Source organism: Wyeomyia smithii, chromosome 3, assembly GCF_029784165.1.
Source record: "Wyeomyia smithii strain HCP4-BCI-WySm-NY-G18 chromosome 3, ASM2978416v1, whole genome shotgun sequence".
NCBI classification, from domain to species: domain Eukaryota; kingdom Metazoa; phylum Arthropoda; class Insecta; order Diptera; family Culicidae; genus Wyeomyia; species Wyeomyia smithii.
Genome location: NC_073696.1, coordinates 226,298,923 through 226,317,290, shown reverse-complemented (window position 1 = coordinate 226,317,290; position 18,368 = coordinate 226,298,923). Strand labels below are relative to the sequence as shown.

The 18,368-nt window shown below is 39.1% G+C and overlaps 1 protein-coding gene across 1 annotated transcript; it reads right to left on the bottom strand.

Annotated features, from left to right (window-relative positions):
• Positions 1–10,315: 10,315 nt before the first annotated feature.
• On the bottom strand, positions 10,316–11,395 carry LOC129729094 (uncharacterized). The gene has a single exon (XM_055687574.1). The coding sequence runs from the start codon at positions 11,393–11,395 to the stop codon at positions 10,316–10,318; it is 1,080 nt and encodes a 359-aa protein (XP_055543549.1).
• Positions 11,396–18,368: the final 6,973 nt, after the last annotated feature.

Here is an 18,368-nt window from a genome sequence, read left to right as displayed (position 1 = left end):
TCTATCGTTTGTTGATACTGATGAATTATTCTTCCGAAACTCGCTCTCGTCTAATTTAGATGATTTTGATTGTGAACTATCTTGCATCCGAATATCGTAATGAAGGGGCTTTCGATTATTGTTTGAAACTGGGATACTTTTTTTTTTGTTCACACAACATTTATTTGACACGGCACAATACAAATTAATGTTTTACGGAGCCAATTAAAGCTAATGCCTTATGGTCTAGAATATCTTATAATCTAAAGGCAAATTCTTTACCCTCGCTGCCGACTACGAGCTGAAACTAAATCTAATACTAAAACTAACATGGTTTTTTTTTGTTTCGCTGTTAAATTGGCACCTTGATGCTCTTCAAGTAGCTATAAACATGTAGCATGTATGGCAAGTTTCGCTGAGCGAGAATATCACGAACTGGCACATAGGGCTGTATTCCTCGGGCCCTGAGGGTATCCAAAAGTAGAGATCTGGCGCAGCAGAATTCAGCACACACCCAAACCACGTGTTCAATGTCTAGATACCCCAATCCACAAACGCAATGATTACTGCTCGCCAGCCCAATACGCAAGAGATGTGCATCTAGCCCGTAGTGGTTGGACATAATCCGAGACATCATGCGAATGAAATCTCGTCCTACATCCAACCCCCGAAACCAAGGTTTGGTGGAAATCTTGGGGATGATGCTGTGTAGCCACCTTCCCAGTTCTCCCTTATCCCACGAGGCCTGCCAGTTGATAAGTGTATTCTGACGTGAAAATTTTAAAAATTCATTGTAGGCAATCGGTCTGTTGTAAATATCACCGTTTGTTGCGCCCACCTTAGCCAAAGTGTCCGCTTTCTCATTGCCAAGAATGGAACAATGAGAAGGGACCCACACTAAGGTAATCTGAGAAGATTTTTCGGATAAAGCACTCAGATGTTCCCGTATTTTCCCCAGGAAATACGGAGAGTGCCTTACATCCTTCATCGATCCTCATCGGAAAGCCTCAATAGAACTGAGACTGTCCGTAAAGATGAAGTAATGGTCCGTGGGCATTTTTTCAATAATCCCTATACTATACTAAATTGCGGCCAATTCTGCGACGTAAACAGAAGCAGGATTATCGAGCTTGTAGGAGGCGCTAAAATTATTGTTGAAGATACCGAAGCCAGTGGACCCGTTGAGAAGTGATCCATCAGTATAAAACGCATTGTCGCAGTTGATGTTTTTATATTTGTTATAAAATATTTTAGGGATCTGCTGCACGCGTAAATGATCCGGGATTCCACGAGTTTCTTCCATCATGGATGTATCGAAAAACACAGTAGAAACAGAAGTATCTAATAAGTTGACACGATTGGAGGTGTATGAGGAAGGATTTATACTTTGAGACATGTGATTGAAATACACAGTCATGAAACGGGTTTGAGAATTAAGCTCAACTAGCCTATCGAAATTTTCAATTACCAAGGGGTTCAAAACCTCACATTTGATGAGAATACGAGTAGTCAGATCCCAAAAGCGGTCTTTTAATGGGAGAACGCCCGCCAAAACTTCCAAACTCATCGTATGGGTCGATTGCATGCAACCCAAGGCAATACGCAAACAACGATACTGCAATCGTTCCAGCTTGATTAAATGGGTGTTTGCAGCTGAGCGGAAGCAGAAACACCCGTACTCAAGCACCGACAATATCGTTGTTTGGTAAAGCCTTATGAGGTCTCCTGGGTGGGCGCCCCACCATGATCCAGTAATTGTCCGGAGAAAATTCACTCTTTGTTGACATTTTTTCATCAAATACCGAACGTGACATCCCCAGGTGCCTTTCGAATCGAACCAGACAACAAGATATTTGTGTACCAAAACCTGAGAAATCGTTTCACCCATTAACTGTAAGTGGAGCTGAGCAGGCTCACGCTTCCTAGAAAAAACTTCTGTCTCAGTCTTCTCCGGAGAGAAGTCGATACCTAGCTGTAAAGCCCAAGCTGACAAATTGTCCAAGGTATCTTGCAATGGTCCTTGCAAATTGGCAGCTTTGGCTCCTGTAACAGAGACCACGCTGTCGTCTGCAAGTTGTCTTATCGTGCATAAATTTGCCAGACATGCGTCAATGTCATTCACATAAAAATTGTAAAGAAGGGGGCTTAAGCATGAGCCCTGGGGAAGACCCATGTAGCTAATACGAAAAGTTGCCAAATCGCCATGCGTAAAATGCATATGCTTTTCGGACAAAAAATTATGCAAAAAATTGTTCAAAATTGGTGAAAATCCTTGTCGGTGAAGTTTGCCCGAAAGAATGTCAATAGAAACGGAATCAAAAGCCCCCTTAATGTCCAAGAACACAGATGCCATTTGTTCTTAGCGAGCATAGGCTAGCTGAATATCTGTAGAAAGCAACGCAAGACAGTCATTCGTCCCTTTGGCACGGCGGAAGCCAAATTGAGTATCTGATAATAGACCGTTTGATTCGACCCAATGGTCTAAACGACGGAGTATCATTTTCTCCATCAATTTCCGGATACAGGATAGCATTGCAATCGGCCTATAAGAGTTGTGATCAGAAGCTGGTTTTCCAGGTTTTTGAATGGCGATCACCTTCACTTGCCTCCAATCCTGCGGTACAATGTTTTGCTCCAGGCACTTATTGAACAAGTTCAACAAGCGCCTCTTGGCATTGCCGGGTAGATTCTTCAACAAGTTGAATTTGATTCTATCTAACCCAGGCGCGTTATTATTATAGGACAGGAGGGCAACTGAAAATTCTGCCATCGTAAAAGGTGATTCTATCGCATCGTGGCCCGGAAACGTATCGCGAACAAAGTTTTGCGCAGGAACAGAGTCCGGACATACTTTCCTGGCAAAATCAAATATCCACCTACTTGAAGACTCCTCGCTTTCGTTGACCGTTATACGATTTCGCATTCTTCGGGCTGTGTTCCAAAGAGTGCTCATCGATGTCTCCCTCGACGTTTCGTTTACGAACCGGCGCCAATATCCACGTTTCTTTGCTCGGACCAAGCTTTTGAACTTGGTCTCAAGCTCCAAATACCGCTTAAAGTCGTCGGGTTGACCTTTCACCCAAAAGAAGGCCTTAAACGCGTCGGATTTTTCCGTGTAGACATCGGAGCACTCTTTGTCCCACCACGGAGTGGGAGGCCGTTCTTTGATCGTCACGCCGGGATATTTCTTCGTTGGGCTTGCAACGCGGCGTCGAGAATCAAGCCCGCAAGGAGGTTGTATTCTTCAAGTGGTGGGTGATGTTGAATCGACTCGACAGCTTCTGATATCATTTCCTCGTATAATTTCCAATCGATATTCCGTGTGAGGTCAAACGGAATATCAACTGATCGCGTGCGAGTTGAACCATTATCAATTGAAATTTGAATAGGCAAATGATCGCTACCGTGGGGATCAAGGACTACCTTCCATATGCAATCCAACCGTAGCGATGTTGAACATAAAGATAAATCTAAAGCACTGGGGCGCGCTGGAGGTTTCGGATACGTGTTTATCCCCGTTGTTTAATATTGTCATGTCGAAGTCGTCGCAGAGGTTATAGATCAAAGAGAAACGGTTATCATTAGAAGGGGAACCCCAAGCCACGCCGTGAGAGTTAAAATCTTCCAAAATCAAACGTGGCGAGGGAAGAAGTTCTATTAAATCAAAGAGCAGCCGTTGCCCAACCTGTGCTCTGGGAGGAATATATATTGAGGCAATACAAAGCTCTTTACCTTGTATTGTCATTTGACAAGCGACAGCTCCGACGCCTGGGACCGTGGGGAGGTTAATACGATAGAAGGAATAGCACTTCCTAATCCCTAGAAGTACTCCTCCGTAAGAGGTGTCTCGGTCGAGGCGAATTATATTAAAATCATGGAAGCTAAGATCTACATTTGAAGTGAGCCAAGTTTCACAGAGGGAAAATGCATCGCATTTATGCTTATTAATCAAAACTTTAAATGAATCAATTTTGGGGATGATACTTCTACAATTCCACTGTAAGACAGAGATAGAATACTTCATCTCAGCCGATGAATTAGCCATCGAAGGATACGATCGCTGCAAGGAGGGGCCATTTAGCAGTCAACTGCTTCAAAAACGTTTTAACTGTTGGTAGAAATGCCAGCAAAAGACTTTTAAGAGGATCAGTTATGTTGAAATTTTCAAAAATCCAGTCCACAATATCTGAAAACTTCAGCAGTCCAGATTCTGGCTGAATCTTGGACGAAAAAGAAGGAACAGTTGGGTTTTTTGATGTTCCTGGAAGTGCCAGAAACTCCTTACTTGAATTCAGTTTTGCCAATCCCGGAGGAGTTTGCTTCGGATTTTCTACAGCACTTTTTTGTTTCTTAGTATCAGTCACTTCAGATAGAGACCTTCTCTGTCCTTTCCTAGCAAGCCTAGGAGAAGAAAGGTTTTTCCCCTTCCTAGATTTCCCGGGTTCAACAAAAGAAGATTCCCCAACTGAATCGTCAGAATCAGACTCATCGGATGGCAAGACCTCAAAGAGATTCGGGGAAACCAGTTTGGTGGCAGCGGCCTCTTTGAGCATTTCTGCGAAAGTGCGCTTAGAGCGCTCTTTCAGAGACCGCTTGATCTTGTCTTGGCGCTGTTTGTACGCGGGACATGCAGACAGCTCATGCGGAGTCTGCCCACAATAAAGGCACTTTTCAGCACCCTTATTACAGGCGTCATCCGCATGTTGCTCTCCGCACTTGCCACAACGTGCTTTATTGCCACAGTGGGAGGCCGTATGGCCCAACTGTTTGCACTTGAGGCAATTCATTACCCGCGGTACAAACAAGCGCCCGGGCAGACGCACCTTTTCCACGAGCACATAGCTCGGCAGAGCAGACCCGGCGAAAGTCACGCGAAAAGAGTCTGAAGGGGTGTAAGTTTTTACACCCTTGTCGAGCGATACTGAATGTAATTGCTTACATTCAAGTATCTTGGCAGGTTCAAGGCTAGAATCCTAGAAAAGGCCTTTTCCAGCCTTCAACAGGTCCTCGACAGTCAGACTCGATTCGCTGACCACGCCGTCAATCTCAACTACGCGAGCTGGAATGTACACGTGGTACTCCCGCGTGAAGAGCTCACAAGCAGCAATCTCGTTTGCTTGCTTGAGGTCGGACACCAAAACACGCAGCTTATTCGGGCGTACTTTGGTAATTTCAGTCACGGCTGTAAACCGTGCCAGATCTTTACATATTTGTATTGTGTTCAATGCTTTCACTTTCGGCCGGAAAAATACAGCCCCAATACCAACTTTGCCCTCCGGATACTGCTTAAGCCGATGGGTAGCTTCCTGTGAGGTTCCATTCTTAACCCTTGGAACTTTGTATCCGGGAGGGCTAGGCGGTAGAACGAGCGGGTTTTCATCCCCGCGTTCGTCGTCCATGTTGGACGCGTAAGCCACACACGCAAAATGCCAATCAACAAATAATATTGTAGAAAAAAACCAAGAAAAAAAAACTACTTATCTTCTGCAGCCGCTCTTCACCGCAATCAGCGCACGGGCGATGCCAATCTCCAGTCCTTCACACAAGAGTCCGCTAGCAAAAGCTGTAGCCGCTCCAGCCACACAGCAGCACCAGTACAGCCAAACAGCAGTACGCCGGGTACTGGATCTCTCGCAGTAGCGACACAACGTACAGTCTGTGGCGTACGGTAGCAATAGGCGATGATGCGTTCTTTTGTCTTCAATAGACGACGGCAACGAGCAGCAGTGCACACGCAATACAATGCACGGTGCCCTTGAAGGCGATTAACTGGTCGGCACTATCGAAATCGAAATGAAATTGCGACCGAACACGACGAGAGCACAACTCGGAATGAAACTGGGATACTTGATTGATCGCTTTCGCTTAATCATCAGATCTCCAGAAATCAGATTAAAACTAGTGCGAATCAGCAGAACGCAATAATTTCTAATGCTCGAACTTTTACGTGTACAGCACGGAGTAATGCGAAAACGTGTACACTTTTGTTTTATTTTCTGCCGTGGAAGGTTATAGGCTCTATTCCAAAAATGCGGTCGCCGGAAAAGTTTAATTATTCTGTGTAAACTTGAAAACTTTTACTCCAATAGCAGCGCAAATTTTGTATTTAGAGTACGAGACTTGTTCCTGTGAGGAAGAGGTAAATTTGTTCTTTTGAAAACGTGAACCTGATCACCGTGCACACTTTACTAACGTTTTATTTTTTGTATGACAGTTGATAAACATTTCGCATTGTCAGTTGATTTTATTCTCCAAAATCGTTTTGCCTTTCTCCTAGAAAGGTATAGCAATCACTGGAAAAACCAAAGGTATAAAAGTGGTCCCAATGGCCAAATGTCATATACCACTCGACCCCTTTCGACGAACTGAGCATTTTCTGTATGTATGTGTGTATGTGTGTGTGTATGTGTGTGTGTGTGTGTGTGTGTGTGTGTGTGTGTGTGTGTGTGTGTGTGTGTGTGTGTGCAACTTTTGTTTCTCACTCACTTTTCTCTGAGATGGCTGGACCGATTTTAATAAACTTAATTGCAAATGAAAGGTCTAATTGCGCCATAGGTTGCTATTGAATTTCATTGTAATCGGATTTTAAGTTCAGAGGTTATGTATCAGAATGTAAAAATCACGAAACATCAATATCTCAGAAACCACACAACAGATTTCAATAAAACTGGTTTCAAATGATCGGGCTGTCTCCAAAACCCTTAAGTTTTAAATTTCGTTATGATTGAACTTATGGTTCAAAAGTTTTGTAAAGAAAAGTTATCCTGAGGTTGTTTAAACTCACTCATTTTTTTCAGAGATGGCTGAACCGATTTTCCCAAAATTAGTGTCAAATGAAAGGTCTAGTTGCCCCATAGGTTGCTATTGAATTTCATTGCAATCGGATTGTAACTTTGTCCATTGTTCATAAAAATGTGAAATCATTTGATGAAGGTAAACATATTGACTTTCTCCTAAAGATCACTGGCTAATTAAAAGGTAGAAAAGTAATCCAAATGGCCGAATGTCATATACTACTCGACTCAGTTCGACGAATCGAGCATTTTCTGCATATATGCATGTATAGGTTATATGTTTGTGTGTGGATGTGTACGCGTGTATGTGCACCTGTTTTTCGCACTCACTTTTCTCAGAGATGGTCTGACCGATTCTTTCTATCTTGGTGTCAAATGAAGAGTCTATTTGCCGCTTAGGTTGCTATTGAATTTCATTGTAATCAAACTTTTAGTTTTGGCGCTGCGTCAGAATGTGAAAAACGCTCTTATATCTCAGAAGCTATGAACATAGTTATATTCAAATTAATGGGATTTTAAACCCTTAAATAATGAATTTCATTAAGTTTAAACATGTGGTTTGAAAGTTATAAATAGAAAGAAACGCAACCCGCAGACTGTTTAAAACTATAGCTACGATCAAAATATGTGGCCTCAACATCATTTAAATTCGATAATGTACTATTTCAATGTTTGAGGCCTTGCACGGGATTGAAGTTGAAATTAAAAGTCATTTCTATCATTTCACTTTTTGCCTTTCTCCTAGAAAGGTATAGCAATCACTGCAAAAACTAAAAATATAAAAGTGCTCAAAAGAGCCGAATGTCGTTAATCACTCGACTCAGTTCGACGAGCTGAGCATTTTCTGCATGTGTGTGTGTGTGTGTGTGTGTGTGTGTGTGTGTGTGTAACGCTCTCCCAATCTCACTCGATTTTCTCAGAGATGGCTGAATCGATTTCAATGAAATTAATTGCAAATGAAAGGTTTAGTTGCCCTATAAGACCCTATTGAATTTTATTGTAATCTAATATCTAGTTTAGAGGTTATGTATCAAAATGTAAAAATCACGAAACATCAATATCTCAGAAACTATGCAACCGATTTGTACAAAATTAGTTTCAAATGAACGGGCTACCTAAACAACTCTTAACTTTTGCATTTTATGGAGATTGAACATGTGGTTCAGAAGTTATGGAAAGAAACGTGTTCTGGAGACTATTTAATCTCACTCATGTTTCTCAAAGATGGCTGGACCGATTTTCATAAAATCAATGGTAAAATGGAAGGTCTTGTTGCTCCATAAGACCCTATTGATTTATTTTGCAATCGGATTATTACTTTGCCTGTAATGTTTAAAAATGTGAAATCCAGCTATGAAAAGAAACATATTTCGAAGACTACTTGGACTCACTCACTTTTCTCAGAGATGGCTGAACAGATTTCCACAGAATTAGTATCAAGTGAAAGGTCTAGCTGCTTCATAACACCCTATTGAATTTTGCTGTAATCGGACTGTAACTTCGTCTGTAATGTATCGAAATGTGAAAATCACGAAACTTCATTATCTTAGAAACTACACAACCGATTTGAACAATATTGAAATCAGATGAAAGGGCTATTTAAGGGTTAACTGATGAATTATGATTGAACACGTGGTTTCAAAGTTTGGCTGCCCTATACGTTACCTTCTCATTTGATTGTAATCAAACTTAAGCAACCGTTATGTTTTAATTCGTAAAACAACGAAAGTCTATTATCTCAAGTATTGCACGACTTATTTGAACATAACTAGTGTCATACAAACGAGTCATTTCTCAAACTTACAAATAACAACTTCATAACAATTTGATATGCTGTTCAAAAGTTTTGGAAAGAAAAAAAATTCAAAGACTATTCAAAACTATACCTGCTTCGATCGATATATGTGGCTTCAAAATAATTTAAATGTGGTATCGTACTATCTGAACGTTCCCGGTATCGCTCTTGATTAAATTGTTCGAAATTAAGAGTCATTTCTTTTATTTCGCTATTTCTTAAGCACTAACATTACGTCAAATTTCATATTTTATACTTCAATAACAACATCAATATTTCAGAACCCAAAGAGTGAATATACCTTTATTGGATTTAAGCATTCATGTAAATCTATTTTTATAAATAATAAGTTTGAATGAGAAAGGCTGAGTCTGACCGCTAGGTGGATTAATTTAGGTTTTTTTCTTTTTCTAAATCAAATCATGACAGTTTTACAGACATTTTTTTTAAATGTGATCGCCTATTTTGAGGCAATAGTTTTATTGTTTTATTATTCAGGACAAAAAAGAGAAAAAAACATTACAAACATACGCTCCCTCCAACATACGGAACTATCGCGGCATAATGCTGATCAACGCTACCTACAAAGTTCTCTCCCAGTTTCTACTCCGCCGTCTATCTCCTTTAGTGAAAGAATTCGTAGGGCAGTACCAAGCAGGCTTCACACAAGCACGCGCTACTACGGATCAAATTTTCACTCTCCGGCAGATCCTTCAGAAACGTCGGGAGTACAACGTGCCCACACATTATGTTTCCGTGGACTTCAAGGCAGCGTATGATACAGTCGATCGATAAACTGACACGACTTATCAAAGCTACCTTAGACCAAGTTATGTGTTACGTGTCCGTGTCGGGGACACTCTCAAATCTCTTCGAAGCGCGCAGAGGGTTGAGACAAGGAGATGGATTATCCTGCACGTTGTTCAACATTGCCCTTGAGGGTGTAATCTGACGAGCGGGCATTGAAACGAAAGGCAAAGGTAGTCAACTCATAGGCTTCGCAGACGACCTGGACATTATTACGAGAAACTCAGCGACGGCGGAGGAAATCTACGCCAGACTAAAAGTAAAAGATAGAAGAATTGGACTAGTAATGAATGCATCGAAAACCAAGTATATGAAAGGAAGAGGCTCGAAAGAAACTAACATTCGCCTCCCACGGGTGGTGATCATGGACGGTGACGAACTCGAAGTGGTAGAGGAGTTCGTCCCTCATACGACGCGACGTGGGACAAAACACAACACTAATCGTTCTTACTACATTTAACATTTTAAAATTTTTACCTTAAAACTGGACCGGTTTCGGGCGTAATACTGCCCATCTTCAGGAGGAGAGTCCGACTGGTTACACTTCTTTATACGTTGTTCGTATACGTCAGAGAGCAAAGAGATGCCACGGGATTCTCTGCTTTACTATGTTAAATAGGCAGGATGTGATGGGGGGATCGTCTTCGTTCATCAGCGGTTCTGTCGAATTACTGATGTGAAGCGATTCCCAAGCATTTAAGTGGGACGTTTTCCTTACGTTTTTTATAATTCTCGCGTTTTTCCAGTCTATTTGGTGGTCTGAAGTTACGGTGTGGGCGGCTACACTGGATTCGCAGGACTTGGCATTATCAACGGCATGTTTATGTTCTTTGATTCGCACTTTCACCTCGCGTCGAGTTTGCCCGATATACACCGAGGGGCAATTCTGGCATGGAATTCGGTATATTCCGAAATGCTCATCTGGGGGAACTTTGTCTTTTTAATTGCATAGCAAGTCCCGCAATGTGTTTTCGCTTTTGTGCACGATTTGAACATGAAGTCTTCTCAGTGTATTTTTAATTCGATTGGTTACTTTGGGGTAGAATGGTAAACTGATCCTTTTTATTTCACTACTTCCGGGCGATAGTGTGGTGATTTGTTGTCTCTCTTGTTTGCGTTTGTGTTTTTCTAGAATTTTGTCCACGAATCTTTTATCGTAGCCATTTATTTCTGCTGCTTTGTATATTTGTTGCTGTTCTTTGGCAAACTCCTCGGCTTCCATTGGCACATTGAACAACCGGTGGGCCATGGCATGAAAGGCTGCTTGTTTCTGTCCCCCAAAGTGGTTGGAATCGGACGTTATATAACGGTCGGTAGACGTCGGTTTTCTGTAGATCCCAAACTTCAATGTGCCATCCTCCTTTCGGGTGATCATCAGGTCTAGGAAGGGCAATTTACCCTCAACTTCCCGCTCTACCGTAAATTTGATTGAGTTGTGGCGGGAGTTGAGCAGATCTAATGTTTGGGGTAGGTAGCGTTCTTTCACCGGGGCAAAGACATCATCCACGTATCTTTTCCATACTCGTGGGAAATAATTCTCTTTTCCCGCGGCCTCTTCGAAATCGCTCATGAAAACGTTGGCTAACAGCGGTGAAAGTTTGCAGCCCATACTTAGGCCGAACGTCTGTTTGAAGCATTTTCCTCTAAAAGTGAAGTAGATTTGGTTCATACATACCTCAGCAATTAACAGGTAAGCTTCCATGTGGTGATGTGGCACCCGGCTGCGTTCTAAATGCCGGCGCAAGCTCTTTAACGCGTCGGTAACCGGTATGCTTGGAAAAAGCGCTGTGACATCGAACGATACCATAATTTCCCCTCGCTTAATTTTGAACCCTTCTAGTTGCTGAACCAAATCTACAGAATTTTTCACACTTTTTCCGTGGGTTATCGGGTACTTTTTCATTTCTTCCACCAGCCACGCTGCTATTTTCTCGGTTGGTGTGCGAATGTTGAAGGATATCGGTCTCATTCCAACTGGATTTTTGTGGATCTTCGGCAGGCAATATAGCGAAGCCACCATCGGGTTGGGGACGTGAAATTTCCTCTCGAGTCTCTCTTCATCCATTAAATGTGCTACCTTCTGTCGCGCGAAATTTACTTCCTCGACCACGTATACGTATACGAACAACGTATAAAGAAGTGTAACCAGTCGGACTCTCCTCCTGAAGATGGGCAGTATTACGCCCGAAACCGGTCGAGTTTTAAGGTAAAAATTTTAAAATGTTAAATGTAGTAAGAACTAAGGCTGTGCGAGATTTCGAATGATTTCGTATAATTTCGCAAAACTCGAAATTTCCCGAAATTTCGCGAAATTTCGGTTTCGCGAAATTGCCGAAAAATTTCGTTGAATTTCGCTAAATTCCGCCTAAAATTTCGCGAAATTAAAGTTCCAATTTCGACGATTACGAAATTTCGCGAAATTTCGGACCAAATTTCCGATGCACATTATTACATTATTTTGGTTTGTGCTCATTGCGCCTATAAATTAAATTGAATATATCTCAACAGATATCTGGTATACTAAGTCAGTTATAGAAGAATAAACTCTCAGTCGGTAATTTTTGTTTATAGAGACAAAACCGTAACATATTTTTTATTCACGCAGAGCATAAAATTCATGTCATCACTGAAGTCAAATTCGAGGAATATGAAGCCGTCCAAATGCACTACAAGGTATCTAGTAATTTGTTTGTAGGAATAAATTTTACGCATCTTTTACGTACATCAAAATGTGGTTATATTTGCAGCCCACAAGGTTAAAGAGGTCACTTTTTGTCTTTCGTTTAGGAGGGCATAGCAATTCCTGCCAAACTAAAGCTCTGAAGCTCTATCTTACAGGCCAAATGTTCTATGCTACTCGACTTGTAAAAATTTTCAAGCGTTTTTTCGGATTTCACTGTGTTAGAGGACTCCTCTTCGCACACCGTAGTGTATTTAAATGTGTTTTTTCAGATAGTTCATTGCTATCACTAGGCTGACCAGATATCGAGCCTTATAGTGTGCAGACAGAGTGATCGATGTGTTAAGCAGAAAAAGTTGTAATTGCCTGAATTTTTAGTATTGTTTCAAAACACTCTGACTTCAAAGTCAGCATAAATTTCAAAATTGCCAGGTACCTTATCAAAAATATTTTAAACGTGTTATCAAAAGAGTATACTTGATCAATGAATGAATAAAAAGTAAATGGTTCGCTATCGTTGAACACATAATTGGAAAATGTTACTCTTGTATAGGGGACACACAATTTTACAATGTCAAAAACAAGTTCAGATTATGGCATAGAAGTGATTCTGACTTTGCACTTGACGAATATACAAGGTGGAAGAAAAGAAAGGTTAGAAAGAACGAGAAATAAGAGAAGGAGGATGATTACGAATAACTTGATTGAGTAAAAAGAAAACTATTTGTTTGTTGCATTACAACATTCCATTCTAACTGTTGATTGGTTGAAAGAAAAATAATTTTTGGTTTGTTTCAAAGGGGCCGTTCCCAAACACGTAGTCATATATAGGGAGACTGGGGGTGGCTTATCAAAAGACCACGAAAAATCCCCCCGCGTGCGGGTTAACGAATAGACCACGTAGTCTTTTTTCTGACTTATAATTTATTATTGCCACTAAGTCAAGACGAAGCTTTCGCAATTCTTTAATTAATATATTTATTTGACACGACTAATTAATAAGTGGCACGGAAAGTTTGAGAGTTGTCAGCAATTAACTGTAATCAAATTTTTGAAACATATTTCAAATTTATCCGAACGAAGAAATTTTTTTTTTGTTTTAAACAGGCTTTGCCTTATATGGCATTTACTTCTTTAGAATAATAGTTCTATTTTGCAATGCGTCGGGATTTATGTTATTGACGTGGGACACGTCTTTGTTTACTATACTGGGATGCATTCTGTAAAATTGGAAATGAAACGGGCAAATGTTGCGTCAGATTTCAAACGCTAATAACAGCATAACCACATGATGGATAACAATAACCAATATGTTGTTGGATAGATAAAATGTATAACAATTTTGTAATGTGTTAATTATCACTCTAATTTCATTGCTAAGCGGTAAAATTGATAATTATTTTCAATAACAAATTTACGCGAATAATGAACCATTTACATGCGAGCATTCCTAGCACAGACGACGTGAATGGACACCATCCGTTCCCTGTGATATTCCCTGTATCAATTTCGAAATAAAAATTAAAAGAGTCTCCCCGTCCCAATAGGTCAATTTATTTTTGCTTCCATGAGCTTAGACTAATATGATGTCTCGAAGGTAAAAGTTTTCCTAAAAGTTTGAAACAATACCCATCCTTGAACAATCTCTAAACCTGCGTGTTAGGTACTGTAGAACCTAATAAAAACTGATGTCTTGAAAGAAAACATGCCAGTAAAAGCAACAGTACCAGTGGAGTATAGAACCGCAGGTCTCTCGTCGTCTATGATTGCATTGGTACTCTTCTATTCGTACTGCAGCAGTACTATTCGTATTGCAGTGGTACACTTTTGTTCGTACATTTCTATTCGTATGCAATTGAGGAAAAACTACAATGCTGCTGTTGATGGTGATTGAAAGTTTATTTCATAAATATGATTGCCATGAATTACTCAACAAGATTTGTAAATTTTTGCAACGAATATTTTTTTAATTTTATCTTCGATATTCACTAAATAATCGTGACCGGATAGTATCGAAAGAGTAAATTCCTAAATATATACATTTATAGAAGAGTAAGAACCTGCGAATGCTTGTGATTTTTTAGTTTATTGAGTAAGATTCGTACAGAATCTCTTTTTATATTTCAAAATTGTTAGATGATATATTATTATTCTTAGCTTTACCATAATAAACGTATATTTCCTGTCTTCGTAATACAGCGAATGTAGTTGCAGGCAAATGAAAAAATTGTCAAGCAAAAAATAAAAATGTAATTGTGGATTTCTACGATTTTTTGCTGGAACTTGTTAGGAGCTTTGTTCAAAATATTTTCTTATGTTTTCCAATTGATGAACCTTTGTAAGGGCTTCCATATTATTTTGAAAGTAATATCCATACTATAGATTTGATTTAGTTACAGTTAAATAAGACAAAACCATTCATTATGATAACGTAAGCATTATTGGATTTGGTTTTTGAGGATATAGAGATAATTCTGACTTTGACGCATCATGAGAAATTCTTGGTGCTTCTTCAACAAGCACGATATGCTTGTGCCTTGTTGAATACATATTTTTTTGCACAAAAAAAAAATACTAAAGGCATAATATCGCCAAATATAAATGATATTTCTTCGAGTGTTGTTGAATATATTCTAAAAATTGATTTCCAGGGGAGGCTGAAAATAAACACATTGATTCTGTCTGCAGACTCTGTATATTTTGTAACAAAAAATCCCCTAATTACAGTGTTTAGTCCCACGTCACCATTTCATACAACCCTAGGGCTGTATACCTTGTAGTATTTTTCCTGGAAGTATATTTCAATACTCAACGACCGGTAAAAAAATCAACGTTTTGGTCTTAAAAACAATATATAAGACCTGGATGTTCGTGAACTGAAGGAAGAAAGAAAGATGTTTATATTTTGTTCGACATTCAAAAACTTTGTAATTTATTTCAAGGGAAATACGGCTTTTTCAGTCTTAGGGGTGTATCAAAACGCTACTAGGTTTTATGTCCGACGTTTCGGCCTTTGAACTTGGCCTTCCTCAGGGGATCTACAAGTTTATTAAAAACATTTTATAAAAATAGTACTTTTTTTTTCTTCAAAAACTCTGACATTGTTTTTTTCAAAAAACTTACATAAAGTTGTACCGTTTTTCGTACAAAGCTTTACGATAGGTTGTCATAGCTGTCTATAGGATCTCTTTCAAAGTACCTATATTGAAACGTTAGAGTTAGTTTGAGCTTTAGAGATTACCTACAAACTTTTATCACATCACAAAGCACGATGCGTTGGTGGATTCAATTTCTTTTTCTCGGGCTTTTTATCGCATCACTCCCCTACGTCCCAGGTTTAAGTAATGCTATCGTCAGGTCACTATGGGGCCGTGTCGACTGGTGTGCCCCAAGGTAGTAACTTGGGGTCAATTCTTTTTCTGCTGTTTATTAATGACCTGGCCAAGTTAGAGCTGCATGGAAAGTTACGTCTCTTTGCTGACGACACGTCAGTCTTCTACCAAGGAACAGAATGCACCGCTATCTAGCTTCAAACTAATTTGATGTCAATGAATCTATCGAAAACCAAGTATATGCTCATTCACTCGTTCCGCAGAGAACTCCCGGCTCGCGAGCCAATTGAAATCGCCAATCGTGTCATCGAAGAAGTATTTGAATACCCATTTCTCGGCCTAACGCTAGACAATAGAATGAACTGGAAGGCCCATCTTGAGTCTCTCAAGCGAAAGCTAACATCACTCTGTGGTATATTAAGGAAGGTTTCATCATTTTTGCCTTTGGCGACTATGAAAACACTATACTTCTCACTAATCCATTCTCGGCTCCAGTACCTAGTTGAAACGTGGGGACTGGCTTGCAAATCTTCTTTGAGAGAGCTACAGGTGATACAAAACAGAAGCTCGAAAGCCGTGTTCCGGAAACCTCATCTGTATCCCACTCATCTACTATACGAAGATCCCAGGGACATAACCCTACCAATCCGTGTACTCCAGGAGTATCAAATGTTGATCCACTTGCGAAATAACAACACTTCAACCGTCCTTGTCACAAGAAGAATGCACGAAAACCGCTCAAGCAGACAAACTGGTCACCTGTATTTGCCACGATTCAACACGGAATACGGTCGCAAAAAATGTCGTACATTGGTAGCAAACTGTTTAACGACCTCCCCCCATCATGTAAAAATGCCCCCACAACATATATCTTCAAGCGTCGTTTGCGAGCTATCATGAAAACGAAAATACCACAGTATCTAGCCTAATTCTGGATTACACCCGAATACCACAAAACACTACTCACCAATGCCTCTGCCGTACGCCGTAACCAGAGCAACGCCATCAACGCGCGAACCACCAGCACCACCCCACAATTGTCGACAAGTATCATCACCAGCTTCAACTTATAGTTAACAACATCGTATCACACTTCCTTAAAAGAGCAGATGCTCACTGAAAGTGCAAACTTGTTCTAGCGATTCAAGTGTAAAAAATATATCGGAAATAAATTAAATTAAAATTAAATTAAAAGGTTTCACTTATTATCAACTAAATATTTTTCTAGATGATTTCTAGATGAGTATACAATTTACCATAACTATAAGCGAAAAATTTATCGTAGATGATCAATCTGCTTAAGCAAATTTTATTTATTTTGATACTCAACAACAAATTAAAAATCATTTTGAATATACTCAACAGAAAAGCGTATTTTAAATTACTTTCAGGTAAGGAAATTATTATATTTGTTAAAGACAATGAAATATTATCAAAAATTAAACAACCATTATCTGTTTGTTATTTTGGTTTTGAGAAAATGATATTACTGAAAATTCTATTTACAATTTGCGCAATATCTAATAATCAGTTTTCTTGAACCTTCTTTTTTTTCATAAAATTTTCATACTTTGTTGTACATATATTTGCAGAATAAGATCACAAAACAAAAGACCACGAAAGACCACGGGGGAGAAGGGGGGTATGAAAGGGATCAAAATATGACCACGTAGTTTAGGAATGGTCCCGAATGCATTTTATTATTTTGGGTGTCGCAGAAACTCACAGGGCATATTTTTTTAGGACAAAATTATTTTCTACAACCTTACCAGAGACGCTAATTATGCCAGTCAAACAAACCGATTTAGCTGAAAAAATAATTTTAATCTCCAATTGGACACTCTGTGGGTAATTAAAATATTTTTATAATCGAAACAGTTGGTTTGATTGGCATAGTGCCTTTGGCAAAGTTATAGATAATAATATTGTCCTTCCAAAAATAAACATGTTGTATTTTTTTTTAATTTAATTTTTCTTTGATTTCTTCATCGCTTCGGTATTTTTTTGTAATTTTTACACAAAAAAAGATTTTTGAAAAATAAGCTTTTTTATGTTAATTTTAATGTTTCTTTTACATTAAAAAAATGAATTTTTCAGGGTTTTTTTTCATCGGAAAGATAAAATTACTGTCTAAAACTTTTCCAGAGACGTCACACTGATCAAAAAACTTTTGGCTCTGAAAATATTTATAATCACAATAACCCTCCCAAAATAGCATTTTAACTAGCTTCTCAGCCTATAGAAAAGTTTATGCAAAGTTTAGGCCAAATCTAAAATGACAAAAAATATTGAAACTGAGACATTTTTTGTGGAACTGCTCAGTTAAAAAGTAATTTTAGGTTATATTAAAAAATGTGCAAAAATATTGAAAACTTCAAAGTTTACAGAATAGTTAAATTAAATTTTGTTTTCCTCGATTTGATAAAAATGTCACTTAGTCTAGTCTGACTAAACGGTGTTAAAAAAAAATTCAATAACACTGGTCGACAAAAGCGAAAAAAAAGTTGCCCTCCGAAGGTTTTACAGCTTTTTAACCATTCCTGTGAATTTTGCTGCTTTTAGAGAATGCAGAAATGCATCAGAAGGCCGCCGAGGAATTGCTTATCGGATTCGTCGCTTTTACGTTTGCATAGGGAACAACTCTTTGGAAAAGTTATCTTTGCTAGGGACACCAAAACTCACAGGAATGGTTGAAAACCTACCTACCATCTCTCATGTTTTCCAGTTCGAGCTCTAGGACAAAACTTGGATTTTGAATGATGAAAGTGCTATGAAAGAAGGATTACTATTATAAACATAGTTGCATTCAAACCAAAAGAATCAGTTCAGAAGTTCATTAAATTATTATTTACAAAGACATTTCGAGTTTGACCTTTATATCATTTGTATCTATCGCGCTACTATTACCTGCAATATAATCTGTATAAATGAATGCATCAAGATTTTAGTTTTTAACATTTTTGATTTTCTCGTCATTGTCG